The sequence below is a fragment of the Triticum dicoccoides genome, chromosome 2B (genome assembly GCF_002162155.2).
Source record: "Triticum dicoccoides isolate Atlit2015 ecotype Zavitan chromosome 2B, WEW_v2.0, whole genome shotgun sequence".
Lineage (NCBI taxonomy): Eukaryota > Viridiplantae > Streptophyta > Magnoliopsida > Poales > Poaceae > Triticum > Triticum dicoccoides.
The window spans coordinates 307,031,410-307,046,385 of NC_041383.1; the positions used below are offsets into that span (position 1 = coordinate 307,031,410).

General features: G+C 50.1%; 1 protein-coding gene across 6 annotated transcripts in view; it reads right to left on the bottom strand.

Moving 5' to 3' along the window:
* Positions 1–3,751: 3,751 nt before the first annotated feature.
* LOC119363584 overlaps positions 3,752–14,976 on the bottom strand; it is a 33,392-nt gene continuing 22,167 nt past the window's right edge. Inside the window, exons 3-5 of one of the 6 annotated variants that reach the window (XM_037628956.1) lie at positions 5,307–5,637; positions 4,507–4,566; positions 3,752–4,321 (exon numbers count right to left, since the gene is read on the bottom strand). In XM_037628956.1, the coding sequence (XP_037484853.1) occupies positions 4,551–4,566; positions 5,307–5,637 (347 nt within the window). In that variant the 3' untranslated portion in view covers positions 3,752–4,321; positions 4,507–4,550. Of the gene's footprint in view, positions 4,567–5,306; positions 5,638–14,976 lie in introns of all 6 variants that reach the window. The other 5 variants (XM_037628955.1, XM_037628957.1, XM_037628959.1 and 2 more) reach the window with 5 other exon arrangements.

The following is a 14,976-nucleotide window of genomic DNA, read 5'->3' on the forward strand; positions in this document are numbered from 1 at the left end:
AAGTCATACAAGCAACTGAAGCATAAACATGTTTGAGTACAGATAACTACAAAAGAAAAAGGCTGAGAAGCCTGACTACCTACAAGACCCTCCATATGAACCAGACCTCTGTCTGGGATTCCCAAGCTACTCATCAAAGCCCATGTGGAACTACTAGTGAGACTAAAGTCTCTCTGCAAAAATATAGATTAAGCAACCATGAGTACAAAGGTACTCAGCAAGACTTACATCAGAACTATCTACATATGCATCAGTATCAACAAGGGTATTGTGGGGTTTAACTGCAGCAAGCCAGCTTTGACTCGGTGGCTATCGTGTACTACGACTACTAGTATTTTTCTTTGCGTGAGAGAGCGCACACGAGTCCACATAGTCAACACATAAATACACCACCATGGATCTACTCCCATCTCCCTACAAGAAGGCCATCCATAGCACTCACACTTATCTTGCGCATTTTCCAGTATCCATTTAAAGTTGTCCATGAGCAATGTAAGCTTCCAAGTAGTCCATATCCAAGGACGCGGCTATTCAAAGATCATTCATAACCTCACAGGGGTGTGCTTCTTCACACATGTTTCCACCACTTAGCGCCATATACCCGTCATGTGTCTCCGCGACCTTCAAGCGGAAGCCCGGCGTGGGTGCAGACCACGACCTAACTAACCACACAAGACTCTAGTCCAGGTTTATCGCCTATTTGAGGTTGAACCCACAAGGGAAGTCCGTCTGAAGTTTCCATCACATCCCAAACGATGTGTGCAGGGTTCCCCAGTCCACCTCGATGGATGGTACTACGCTTGGTACACCAGGCCACAGTGTCTCTACCGCATCATAGCCCACCCCTAAGGTCAGCGCTATGCACGGCCTCCAACACATGTCCTACAAACACCAGAAACTAGTTGCAACTCCTGTACAGATATCAAGACGGTTAATAAGTCGAGCGGGATCATATTTCAGGGCCCAATGTGTGGTAGTAACTGTCTTGGATCACAAACATGAAACTTGGTTCCTGAGGGCGGTCCCAATGAGACAACCCACCATGTACTCCTACATGGCCTCTCATCGCTACCTTTACCAAATCGTGTTCACACACTTAGCTCTCACACAATAGGACATGAACACAACCATTCCAATTCATCACCCATATGGATCATACCCGACACAACTCTAAGCATAGAAGGCACAAAAAGCAAGCATGGATGAGTAGTCACAAAATGGCTCAAGCAATTCCTACTCATGCTAGAAGGTTTTAACTGTCTACTGTGGCAAAGACAGGTCATGCAAAGGAATTGGTTCAACACTGCAACATGTAACAATTGAATCATTGTTGTACTAATGCAGTAAAAGAGAGCAAGAGCGAGAGAGTGGGATTGTACGGAGTGATCAAAGGGGTTGCTTTCCTAACACTTCTGAAGATAATATAGCTCTTCATCGGTGTCAACGATCACAACATCGGAATCGTCTTCTACCGAGAAGGAACAAACACCAGCAAATAGAGAAGGAACAACATACAATGCAATGATGCACGCCCATATGCAGTGTATGACATAATAAGGTACTGAATTCACCTAATGTAATGGTTAGTCATATTAATTGAAGTGGAATTCAAACATATAGAAAATTCCAACTACAAAACTAATTATCAAAATTGACCTAAACATGATTTGTCCTAAACAGTGAAGTTAAGTTGTTCAAACATGCATGATCATGGCATAAATAGATTCTTCATATTTTTCTAATAATTTTTCATATATAATTTATTTTAATCTAAGTTATGGTTGAATTTCTAAAAAAATTAGAAGTTTTTAACTATTTTGTGGAATTAATAAATCATTTAGACTTACTTAAAATCCAGAAATGTTTTATGATATCAGCACAACGTCAGCAAGTCAAGAGAGGTCAAGCAGGTCAAACCTAACTAGTACTAGGACCCACTGGTCGGTGACATAGTTACTAAAAAGAGTTAATTGAACCTAAACTAAATTAGCCAGAGGATAATTAGCAGACGAGGCCCAGTGTCAGTGACTAGGGTGTTACTTAGTGGCATCATTAGTGGTTAATGATATTGCCATGTCGGCTTCGCGGAATTTGGCCGGCGGCGACCAAAGCATCGGCAGAAGCTCGTCGGACTTGCGCTACCAGCGGCCAGTCGAAGAGCACAAACCACCAGAGGGTAGCCTACCCTCGCCTGCATCCAGGGGATGCGCCAGGAGGTCACGTGGTCGCCGAAGACGAGCACAGCGATGAGGTATGCGGCAGTGGCTCGGGTTTGCACAGCTACGGGGTTGAGGGGCGCAGGCGAGCTAGGGCAGGGGATATGCCACCTCTACGAAACTCCAGGAGCTCGATTTTGAGCTCGTACGTGTCAATGGTGGACTACAACGACGACGGCGACAAGATCAGTGGGGGTGAGCTCAAGGCTATGGCGGGGAGGCCATTTAGAGCTCGTGCGTGAGGGGGAAACAGGGGGTAAATAAGGCGGGGCTCACATCGATTTCATAGGCGTCGAAGGCGAGGTCGGGGATTGCCGGGAGCCAGCAAATCGACGAGCGGCGTCCGATGGCCATGGGCAGGGAAGAAGAGGCGGGCGTCGCCTTGAGGGCTCCTCAACTCGAATCCGTCGGCGGGTATGATAAGCGCGAGGTGGCAGTTCTTTTGGGCACGAAGGCGAGGCGAGGGGAAGGCGGTGGCCAGGTCTACGGCGGCGGGTGGCGAGGGTGGCGCTCGGGCAGCCGTGCGCGAGAGAGACAGAGGAGGGTAGAGGGAGAAGAGAGTGAGGAGAGGGATGAGGAGCCCGTGGGCGTCCGGCTGGCGAGGCTAGAAGGGTTGAGGCGTCACGGTGGAAGCAAGAGCTGGCGCGCGCACAGCGACCATGCGCCCTGCGTACTGGCACAAGGAGGAAGACGACAGAGGGCTGCGGTGGTGGGCTAGGCCAGTGCAGCTGAGCCGGCTGCACAGTACTGGGCCGGGTAAGCAGGTAAGTTACTAGGTATTTTCTATTTTCTGTTTTTCTGTTTACATTTAATTATTTTGTCACTATTTGAAAATCAAACAATGCCAAAAGCTCCCCTGGATATTTTTATGTCACTCAATGGAATTCTCCAAATATACATAAAATATCTCAGAGCATTTGAAAATATATTCATTATATATTATGAATATAATTCCAAATTCAAATAGAATATTGATTTAAATTCAGAGCCCAAATAACTCCTTAAAAATGTTCCAAAATTTTGGTTTAATATATAATTCTTGCTAAAATTCTCAAAACTATTTTTGGGACATTTTGGATTCACTGAATGCATTTTCAAGGTTCTTTCCCCTTTTTATTTAATTTTGGAGGCCTCAAATTTTCCCCAGTTCAAATTTTATTTGAATTTGATTATGATGCATCATGATTATGCAATGTAAATCAAGACTAAGCTAGGGTTGTGATACTCTGGGACTTGGTTGAGCACATGTGGACTCACATTGGCAACCAATACATGTGTCGGTTGAATTTCTTTTCATGCAAGACAATTTTCGATTGGGTTGTAAGACTATTTGAATATGTTTTTATTTTGATTGGGTTACAAGACAATTTCAGATATGGAACTATTTGATTTTAAACTATTTGGTATGTTTGATTTCATTCAAAGAATGCATACGGGCTTTCAGCCGCTGGACGAGATGCAGCCGGACGTTGGGCGCACGGCCCGCGCATCCAGAGAAACGGCCGGACGACGCCCCATTGCTACCATCAAACGGATGAAATCCAGATCGAACAGACATCTGTTCGGTTGGCCTAACGGCTTATATATGCAGGCGCAGCAGCCAGCAGTCATTCAAGTAAAAAGTGAACAAGAAATCATGACAAGTTGGCAGCCAATGACAAGTACTATACTTTCGTTTCTTTCGCAAGAAATGGCAAAAGCTTATGCACTTGATCGCTGCATCCAGGCGGCGATCGCTGGTAAAGATTCAACGGTACTGCTGCTTCTGAATCCCCCAAAAGCTTATATATGCACGGTTAGAACGAACTTAATTGCAAGCATCATCAACTCTCGTACATCCAGGCGGCGATCGCTGGTAAAGATTCAACGGTACTGCTGCTTCTGAATCCCCCAAACCGTGACAAGCATCACCAAGGCACCAGTCTACGATTGAAGGCATTGTCAGCCGACGGAATAAAACTTGTCGAACCCTCGTACCAGATTCGGCCGCTCGGAAGGTGCTGCATGGTCTCCTCGCTACAAGGTCCAGGCTCCTAGATGGCCAACCAAATGAAGAGTTTCACCACACAGCTAGAAGCCCAAGATCTCCAAGTTTGCCGCCATATCTGCAACACGACCGCACGGTGAAGTAGGGCCATGAAGCAGCAAACATTTACCATCTACAGTTCACAAGGTAGTTTCTAACTACACAAGCTGAACACTACGGGTATATATGTCAACGGTGTCTGGGTGTCAGTACATGATCCTTCCTCCTCAAACATGTGGCGAGATCATCAGACTACTTACCAACCTTGGCAAGTCAAAAAGTATCCAGGGTTGGTAGCACATACAGATTTACAGAGACTGGCTCCTGCAGAACAAAGAATCCAGATGCGGCTATGTTAGTATATGGCATAGAAATTACTAGTAAATTCATATTGGTAGGTCGAGTGTGAAAGAAGTGCCCCTTTAAAGTTGTTCAACCCCCGCAAGAAAGAAAGGAAGTGTCGTTCAACAAAACAAACTCCTATTTGGGTATGCTGAAATCTAGGGAACAACGCACTATGGTGCTGATAACAGTGAAACAGGTACGTAACAAAACTACTTGGGTTTGAACAATCTACAGTCAACAATCTGCAAAATTATCATATCTTATGCAGCAGTATGCACATGTTCCTATGACTTCATCCAAAATGCATATCTCACAAGACTTGGGTGCTGTCCAAGTACATGTTTTCGTGGTAGGTACTACAGGCTAGGTTTTGGGCACCAGTGGTGAAGTCGGTACAGATTGCTGATTTTACCTGGCATGATAGGACCAACTGAGTGCAAATCATTCAGGCACGAGGACTGGAAAGAAACAGCTCTTCTCTGGCTGCTCTTGGAAGATGTAACTAAGCGTAGCTAATATGGTAGGTCACAATCTTTTGCAGAACAGCAATCTACTGTCCCTACTCCCGAGTATATATATGTAAAGAGTAAAATTGTAATCCCTTATATTTCTTTCCCAATCAATAAAGTAAAGCGATTGTGCCCTAAAAGTGGAAATGGTTCCACAACCTCAAAATTACTGTTATAACTTAATTCTATCATGCTTCAGTAAAACTTAACTCGTCTTGCTGGGAAGCAGTCCATCCCGGTTCATAAGCTTCCAGAAACCCAAGCTTTGCTTTGTTTGGGAGGTCATGTGGATGGACAAATGGAACCCCTTGCGGCCATCCGATTTCAGTTCGGATATTATCACAAGGACTGTCCAATGATCGTATGTGACTTTCACATTCTTTGAGATTGCAAAATCTCAGTTTGATGCCTCTCCTGTCTGCAATATCCTGGACACGCTGCTTGAGCACTCTCTGTGCCTCTAGGCGAAGTCTTTTGGAAGGAGGGAGTGACTTTGTTCTTGTAATTCCCTTTTTTTCCTTTGTCGCGGAGTTAGGTGATGCTACATAAAACAATTAAACAAGTCATGGATACATGGTATTGCAGTGACAGGGCCATCTCCAGGAATTTGGGGCCCCGGTACGAAATACAAAAGGATTGTGTTACAGTGTGGTAATAATTTAGCACGACGCGCGCTCGTCGCCACATATATCATTTGAGACATTATCACTCCATGATCTTTGCATGTGTGGTTGCTGAGCATCCAATCGCACTACCTGAATTCCATTGCCTTGGAGTACTAGAGGTTGCACATTCACGTGATATGAACACCAAGTATAAAATAGGGTTCTAAAATTTTAAAAATTGATACCCCCTCCATTTCATATTATTAGGTGCATTAGGAATTATTAAATACTAGGTATATTTGATTTCTACCTGTTTGATTCCCTAATTTGCCCCTGGTTGGTCTACGGTAAAAAAAAAAGGCCCCACAAATGGATTCCCTAAAAAGGCCCACGAATGTTGCTTTGTGATTTCAGCTCCTCTCCAATTCTCATGCATAACGGGCAGATCCAAAAATAAAGAAAGCATGCAGTAGGGAGTTCTGCCTTCTGTGAGAGAAAAATCTTTCTACTCCATGAATCAAAGGAATCCCATGCATGCAGAGAGATAATAAGGAGACTGCGGGGCCATGCGTAAAGAAGGAAATAAATCGCTAGCCGGTTTGATCGATCGTGCATGACATCCTGTGCGTAATTAGTGCATGATCGGTGCGATTTGGGGGCCCCACTTTTTCGGGGGCCCTGTGCGGTCGCTCACCTAGCACGCTCTCGTCGACGACCCTGTGCAGTGGGACTCCCAGTTTGTAATCCATGAAGTCGTAGAAGTTTGATACACCACACCAACATTTAACATGGTAATCAATTAGGATGGTATGAACTCTGAAGGACAATTAGGAAAGCCATGTCTTCATTTCAAAACACACTATTATTACCATTGACAGGCACTCAGAAATCGAACCTCCTAGAGTCCCGTGATGTTACTTAGTGATACTGAAAGGCATAAAAAAATCATATGTAATAATATTCATGTCAAGCAGGCACACGATTATTATTTGTTGTTTGCCTTATTTTTGGAACAAGCATGTTATTGCCCCAGCCAGCAGAGGAGAGTAGTTGTGAGTGGTGACCAGTAGCCTGTAACAGCCCGGGGTAGCACCCCAAATAGAAATTGATTCTTATTTTATTTTTGCATCATAAGTGTTGCATAAGCATCATATTGCATTAATTAAATTAAATAATTTGGATATTTTATTTGCTATTTGTTAAATGGTAAATAAGTAAACCCTTCTCCCTTCTGATCTTTCAGCCCAAGACTCTCTCCACACTTTGCACAAGTTTTTCTTGTGACATTTGTGAGCCACACAAACTGTTTAATTGTACAAGCCCCTAACTCCAACCTCTAGTTCAAATCTCCTGCATGCCCTTTCCTCTCTCTTATATTCAAAATCGTCAAACATTGCTCAAACCTTTTGGAAATTTTAGTGGAGCTTGGGAATCATTCAGAGAGGACACCATAAAGTTTTCTTTCAATTTGGAAATTATTTGGACTCCCAAATAATTATTTTCCCTCCTTTTGTTTTCTGTTTTTAATTAAATAGGAAAAAATCTTTGCAGTGCACAGTACAGTCGGCCCATTTCTTTTCTGCGCGGAGGACCCAACTAACTCCGCCTATGTTGTCTCAACATAGCCGGTCTCAAGCCCGGGTAAAGGAGGAGGGTTGTGATAGGCTTGGCGAGCCAACGTAAAAAGTCAGCCACTCTTATGGAGATGAAACCCAACAGATTTTCGTTGGGGCGTAACCCTCTCAGCGGCGCACCTCACCGGAACCCGGGTGTGGTGTCAAATGGGCAAGGGCCGGGCCGTCACCCCCCCCCCCTCCCCGCGGGTGGCGTGATGTATCTTGATCTGGATACGGTGGCAAGTGAGCGAGGATCAGGTCGTCGCATCCTTAGAGGCGCGCTACATCGGCGCCCGGATGTAGTGGAAAATGAACAAGGGTCTTCGCATTTGACTCGACGAGTGCGAAGGATAAGGAAGCTAGCCGAGCCAAGGAGGATCCGCTTAGGTAGCTGCAACGTAGGGTCTCTGACAGGGAAGCTTCCGGAGCTAGTTGATGCAGCGGTGTTGATATCCTTTGCGTCCAAGAAACCAAATGGAGACAGAAGCCGAAGGATACCTGCTTCAAGCTGTGTTACACGGGAACGGCTGCAAACAGAAATGGCGTAGGCATCTTGATCAACAAGAGCCTCAAGTATGGAGTGGTAGACGTCAAGAGACGTGGGGACCGGATTATCCTGGTCAAGCTGGTAATTGGGGACTTAGTTCTCAATGTTATCAACGCGTATGCCTCGCAAGTAGGCCACAATGTGAACACCAAGAGAGAGTTCTAGGAAGGCCTGGAGGACATGGTGAGGAGTGTACCGATTGGCGAGAAGCTCTTCGTAGGAGGAGACCTCAACGGCCACGTGGGTACATCTAGCACATGTTTTGAAGGGGTGCATGGGGGCTTTGGCTATGGCATCAGGAATCAAGAAGGAGAAGATGTCTTAAGCTTTGCCCAAGCCTACGACATAATCATAGCTAACACCCTCTTTAAAATCAGAGGAGTTTGGAGTGTACAGGGGAAGGAGAGGCGAAACTAAGGATACCTGGTGGTGGAATGATGATGTCTAGAAGGCAATTAAGGAGAAGAAAGATTGTTCCAGACGCCTATACCTGGATAGGAGTGCAAGCAACATAGAGAAGTACAAGATGGCGAAGAAGGCCGCAAAGTGAGCTGTCAGCGAAGCAGGGGGTCAGGCGTATGAGGACCTCTACCAGCAGTTAGGTACGAAGGAAGGCGAAAGGGACATCTATAAGATGGCCAAAATCCGAGAGAGGAAGACGAGGGATGTTGGCCAGGTCAAATGCATCAAGGACGGAGCAGACCAACTCCTAGTGAAGAACGAGGAGATTAAGCATAGATAGTGGGAGTACTTCGACGAGTTCTACCATTGAACTGGACGACTCCTTTGATGAGACCACCAGGCGTTTTGTGTGGCGAATCCAGGAGTCTGAGGTCAAGGAGGCTTTAAAAAGGATGAAAGGAGGCAAGGCAAGGGCCCTGATTGTATCCCCATTGAGGTATGGAAAGGCCTCGGGGACATAGCGATAGTATGGCTAACCAAACTTTCCAACCTCATTTTTCGAGCAAACAAGATGCCAGAAGAACGGAGACGGAGTATATTAGTACCAATCTTCAAGAACAAGGGGGACGTTCACAGTTGTTCTAATTACCGTGGAATTAAGCTGATCAGCCATACAATGAAGCTATGGGAGAGAGTCATTGAGCACCACTTAAGAAGAACGACAAGCATGACCAAAAATCAGTTTGGTTTCATGCCTGGGAGGTCGACCATGGAGCCATTTTTTTGGTACGACAACTCATGAAGAGATACAAGGAGCAAAAGGACTTGCATATGTTGTTCATTGACTTGGAGAAGGCCTATGATAAGATACCGCGAAATGTCATGTGGTGGACCTTGGAGAAACACACAGTCCCAGCAAAGTACATTACCCTCATCAAGGATATGTATGATAATGTTGTGACAAGTGTTCGAACAAGTAATGTCGACACTGATGACTTCCCAACTAAGATAGGACTGCATCAGGGGTCAGCTTTAAGCCCTTATTTTTTTGCCTTGGTGATGGATGAGGTCACAAGGGATATACAAGGAAATATCCCATGGTGTATGCTCGTTGCGGATGATGTGGTGCTAGTTGACGATAGTCAGACGGGGGTCAATAGGAAGTTAAGAGTTATGGAGACAAACCTTGGAATCGGAAGGTTTTAGGCTTAGTAGAACTAAAACCGAGTACATGAGGTGCGGTTTCAATACTACTAGGCGCGAGGAGGAGGTTAGCCTTGATGGGCAGGTGGTGCCTCAGAAGGACACCTCGATATTTGGGGTCAATGTTGCAGAAGGATGGGGGTATTGATGAAGATGTGAACCATTGCATCAAAGGCGGATGGATGAAGTGGCGCCAAGCTTTTGCATTCTCCGTGACAAGAGAGTGCCACAAAAGCTAAAAGGCAAATTCTACAGGACGGCGATTCGACCCGCAACGCTGAGTGCTCGCTGACTAAAAAGCGACATGTTCAACAGTTAAGTGCGGCGGAGATGCAGACGTTGAGATGGATGTGTGGCCACACAAGGAAGGATCGAGTCCGGAATGATGATATACGGCATAGAGTTGGGGTAGCACCAATTGAAGAGAAGCTTGTCCAACATCGTCTGAGATGGTTTGTGCATATTCAGCACAGGCCTACAGAAACTCCAGTGCATAGCGGACGGATAAAGCGTGCGGATAATGTCAAGAGAGGTCGGGGTAGACCGAATTTGACATGGGAGGAGTCCGTAAAGAGAGATCTGAAGGATTGGAGTATCACCAAAGAACTAGCTATGGACAGGGGTGCGTGGAAGCTTGCTATCCATGTGCCAGAACCATGAGTTGGTCGCGAGATCTTATGGGTTTCACCTCTAGTCTACCCCAACTTGTTTGGACCTTGTGTATATGTGGATTGCCTAGCCGTTTCCATCAGTTCGGCCTTTTGGTTGCGTTGGCTAGTGCATGAAGCTTAACAGTTCTTCCCCACCGTTCACCGTCCGTTGTCGTCAAAATGCTCTCTGCCGTTGCGCCCTCTCCAACTCGATCAACTCCACGACATCCATGCACACCTCCTGGCGCGTTCCCAGCAAGCACCACTTTCCCTAGCTCCTCCGCAAAACCACGCTCCAGCGGCTACCTCTGTCGTAGCTCTGGTCCTCCACAACCTCCCTGTCTGCACCGGCACCCTCTAGGTGATACCCTAGTCATTCCCCTCGTTTCGTCCTCGCGCGGATCCTCTAGGCGTAGTTCCCCTGGGCGTCGCCACTCACCATCGCTCGGCCTTGTCGCCGCCAGCATCTCCGGCTTCCATAGCTCATGCTTGTGCTGCCGCTAGACGCACCACGTCGACCGCACCCCATAGCTCCTCCTTCCAGGCCAAAGAGTGGTCGAGAGCACCCTTCCCATGCATCATCACCACGCCCGTTGGTTGCGAGAGGGTGCCGCCGCGATTTATTTTCCTGTCCGAGTCCATGACATGTGGGCCCAGTCCGGTTTTGTCCAACCGAGCCGGTTTATTTTGGCTGGCTGGTTCTCATTAGCCGGTCCGTCTCGATGCAGTATGGCTTAGTTCGATTCAGTTAGACCCTAGGCCGCAGGCATGTGGATCTGTCCGACCAAGTTAGCTATTGACCAAGCCAGATGAGCCCATGGCCCGCCCGTCAGCCTCCCTGGCTAGGGTTGGCTTCGATGTGAAACCCACAACTCACCCACGACCGCATCACCGCACAGTCAGCCTTCTGTCAGCCTTCCCCAGTCCTGCTGTCAGTCACATAGGCTAGCTCTGCCTCGATGCAAAATATTCTAGGGATTATAATTTGAATTATAATTTCTAGAAAATCATTTAATCTTGTATTATTCATATCTTTTAGTCTATAGCTCCAAATTTGACAAGTTATATATGAAACTTGCTCCAAAAAATTGCGTAGATCATGCATATGCCATTTGCATCCATGTTTGAACTGTTTAACATGTTGTTTTCGTTTAAATTGCATTAATTACATGCCTAATTAATAACTAAATCATCCTAGGTCATATTGTTATGACCGGCCTACAGTATAGCTGGAGGAGGCCCACTGGTGCAGGCAGTTAAGGGCCTGGCCCAAGTTATCTTATCGTTTTAGGGGCTTAGCCCAATTATCGTATTTCGAGGATTATATAAACTCATGTAAAGACTCGTCTTGAGGAAGCAGAAGCAATCATATTTGCTCAGCTTCCTTAAGGAGCCGGGAGACCTAACCCTAGCCGTACCCTGCGCCCTCTCTCGCGCGCGCGATCACAGCGCCCCAGCGCCGTCGGTCACGCCGTCCGCCGCGCCAACCCTCCTTCCACCCCTATAATCTGAGAACTCGTCCTGGTAGGGACCCGGTTCCTATCAATCTAGTATCAGGTGTCTCAGGCTCGATCATGTCTGCACCGCCGCCCACTCCTTCCCTCCCGTTGCCGATCGCCTCTTCTTCGCCAATGACCTCCGCGGCCGGTACGCCGTCCCTGACCGGGCCGGTCTCCTCCGCCGCCGGGACATTGCACGTGCCCCCCCCCCTCCTCCCTGTCCTCACACCAGAGGAGATGTCGGCGGAGCTCCGTGAGCTCACTCAGGCGGTCCAGGGCATCCGCCTCTTCCTCGTGGGGCCCTATGGGCCGCAGCCGACCGCTTCCGTCGCCGCCATCACTAGGCCGCCGCAGCTGCTGTTGCAGCCGCCATCTCCGGCGCCCTAGGTCGCCCCCAGCCTACCGCTGCCGCAGCAACTGCGGCTGCCGCCGCCGCCGCCAGCAACCTCGGGGCCGAGCCTTCCGATGAAGGGGGCCGGGGTACCCATCCACCAGGTTCGGTTTCCCCTGTCGCCGTCTCCGCTGCCGGCCTGGCAGCCGGGTCCTCCGCTCCGGTCTACACCATGGCTTCGGGCCAGCCGCACGTGCTGTCCTCGCCGGCGCCGTCCCCAACCATCCCGTTCGGCGGGAGCTCGGGCTCCGCCGACCCCTACGCCGGTGTCGACGGGCCCCTCTTCTAGGGTGCCCCCCTCATGCCCACCTACTCGGCGCCGTCGTCCTCGCTCCGCGCCGATGAGGTGTACCCCTCCGTCGTCCACAGCCAGACATCGCCGCGCCTCTCCAAGCTTGAGTTCGCCACCTACGACGGCACCGTGGACCTGAACTGGCTCAATCAGTGCGACCAATTTTTCAGGGGGCAACGCATGCTCACGTCCGACCGCACCTGGATCGCCTTCTATCATCTCCAAGGAACCGCCCAGACGTGGTATTGCGCCCTCAAGCAAGACGAGGGCGGCATGCCCCCATGCGAGCGCTTCTGCAAGCTTCGCCTCTTGCGCTTCGGATCGGCGATACGCGGGAGTCGGTTGGCGGAGCTTGGGCGCCTACCCTTCACCTCGACGGTGCAGGACTTCGCCGACCGCTTCCAGGCCCTGTCGTGCCACGCGCACGGCATGACAGCTCGCCATCGGGCCAAGCTCTTCGTTGGCGGTCTGCCAGATCATATCCACGTGGACGTGGAGATGTGGGGCCCACAGGACCTCAAGACGGCCATGTACTATGCTCGAGCCTTCGAGCGCCGCGCGATGGCCATCCAGCAGGCGTCACCATCCCGAGGCGCCCGCCCGGCCGCCCGGCCGCCACAGACACCACTAGCGCCGGGGCTTCCTGCCCAGGCTGCCGCGGCGCCCAACCCCCCGGCGGCGACACACCCTTTCCGTCGGCTCACCCCAGCCGAGCAGCTCCAGCGCCGTCGCCAGGGTCTGTGCTACAACTGCAACGAGCCCTACGTGTCGGGCCATGTCTGTCTGCGGCTCTTTTACTTGGAGGTTGCGGATTACATCGAGGAGGACACAGCCGCCGACGGGCTCGGTGATCTGCCCGCCCCAGACGCCGCGGAGGTAGCACCGACACCCGCTCCGGCGACCGCCCTCGTGGTCTCCCTCCATGCCTAGCGGGTATACGAGCGGAGAAGACTATGCTGCTGCCGGCGATGATCCACGGCGAGCGCCTCCTGGCACTGCTGGATACGAGCTCCGCCCATAACTTCCTACCAGCATCGACCATGCGTCGCTTGGCGCTCCAGCCGACGGGCGGGGAGCAACATAAGCTTACCGTGGCTAACGGTGATCGCCTCCACTGCCACGGGACTGTGCGGCAGGTTCCCATCATCGTCGGCGACAAGCACTTCACCATCACGTGTGTCGGCATCGACTTGGGCTGCTTCGACTTCATCCTCGGCGTCGACTTTTTGCGGACCTTGGGTCCCATCCTCTAGGACTTCGACGCTATGATGATGGTCTTCTGGCGCCTGGATCGCCGCGTCCGGTGGGAGGGCGTGGGTGGCCCTTCATCAGCGACGCCCCATCCACAGCTGACGGCGGCCGCCGCCGAGCCCGAGCAGCTCCTGTTGGCTCGTCTCTTGCAGCAGCACAGTGACCTCTTCGACGAGCACCAGGGCCTTCGGCCAGCCCGAGTCTACGACCACCGCATTCACCTACTCCCTAGCACAGCTCCCGTGGCGGTCCGTCCATACCGCTACCCCCAGCTGCAGAAGGACGAGCTGGAGCGGCAGTGCGCGGTCATGCTTGCCCTAGGCATCATCCGGATCTCGACCTCGCCGTTTTCGGTGCCGGTTCTCCTCGTTCGCAAGGCGGACGGCACATGGCGCTTCTGCATCGACTGTCGTGCTCTTCACGCCAAGTCGCTCAAGGACAAATTTCCCATTTCGATCGTCGATGAGCCCCTGGACGAGCTACACGGGGCGCGTTTCCTCACCAAGCTCGACCTCCGTTCGAGATATCACCAGGTGCGGATGCATCTGGATGATGTCGAGAAGACGGCCTTTCGCACTCACCACGGCCACTTCGAGTTTTTGGTGATGCCTTTTGGCCTCTCCAATGTCCCGGCGACATTTCAAGCTTTGATGAACGATGTCCTCCGCCCCTACTTGCGCCGGTTTGTGCTCGTTTTCTTTGATGATATTCTTATCTACATCTCATCGTGGGCGGAGCACCTACAGCACATGGCCATCGTCTTCAACGAGCTTCAAGCGCACCATCTGCACCTCAAGCGCTCGAAGTGCTCGTTCGGCACGACATCGGTTGCCTACCTCGGCCACGTCATCTCGGCGGACGGTGTCGCGATGGATGACGACAAGGTGGCGGCTGTCGCGGCTTGGCCGACGCCGCACTCGTCGCGGGCCCTCCGCGATTTCCTGGGCCTTGCAGGCTACTACCAGAAGTTCATCCGAGAGTTCGGCCTCATCGCGGCTACGCTCACTCGCCTGTTGCGCCGCGACGCCTTCTCTTGGGATTATATGTGTATATGCAAGGGATTTACGAGTTTAGGCCCTTCTCGGAGGAAGTAACAGCCCTACGTCTCGGAGCCCGGAGGCGGTCGAATGGATTATATGTGTATGAGTTACAGGGGTGCGAACCCTTTACACTGAGGAGGGGGGTGGCTTATATAGAGTCTGCCAGACCCCTCCGACCCTCAGTTATGCAGGGTTTAAAATACATTAAGGCCTGGCATTACTGGTAATGCCCTACATAAACTGCTATCATGACCATAAAGACTACTTAATAACAGACCGTTTGGGTGCAGAGTGACTCTAGATCTTCTGGTGGTCGATTGAGTGGCTTCATGGTCGAGTGTGTTCGAGTCCGTCGAGTGGAATCCTTCCAGGTCGACTGAAAGG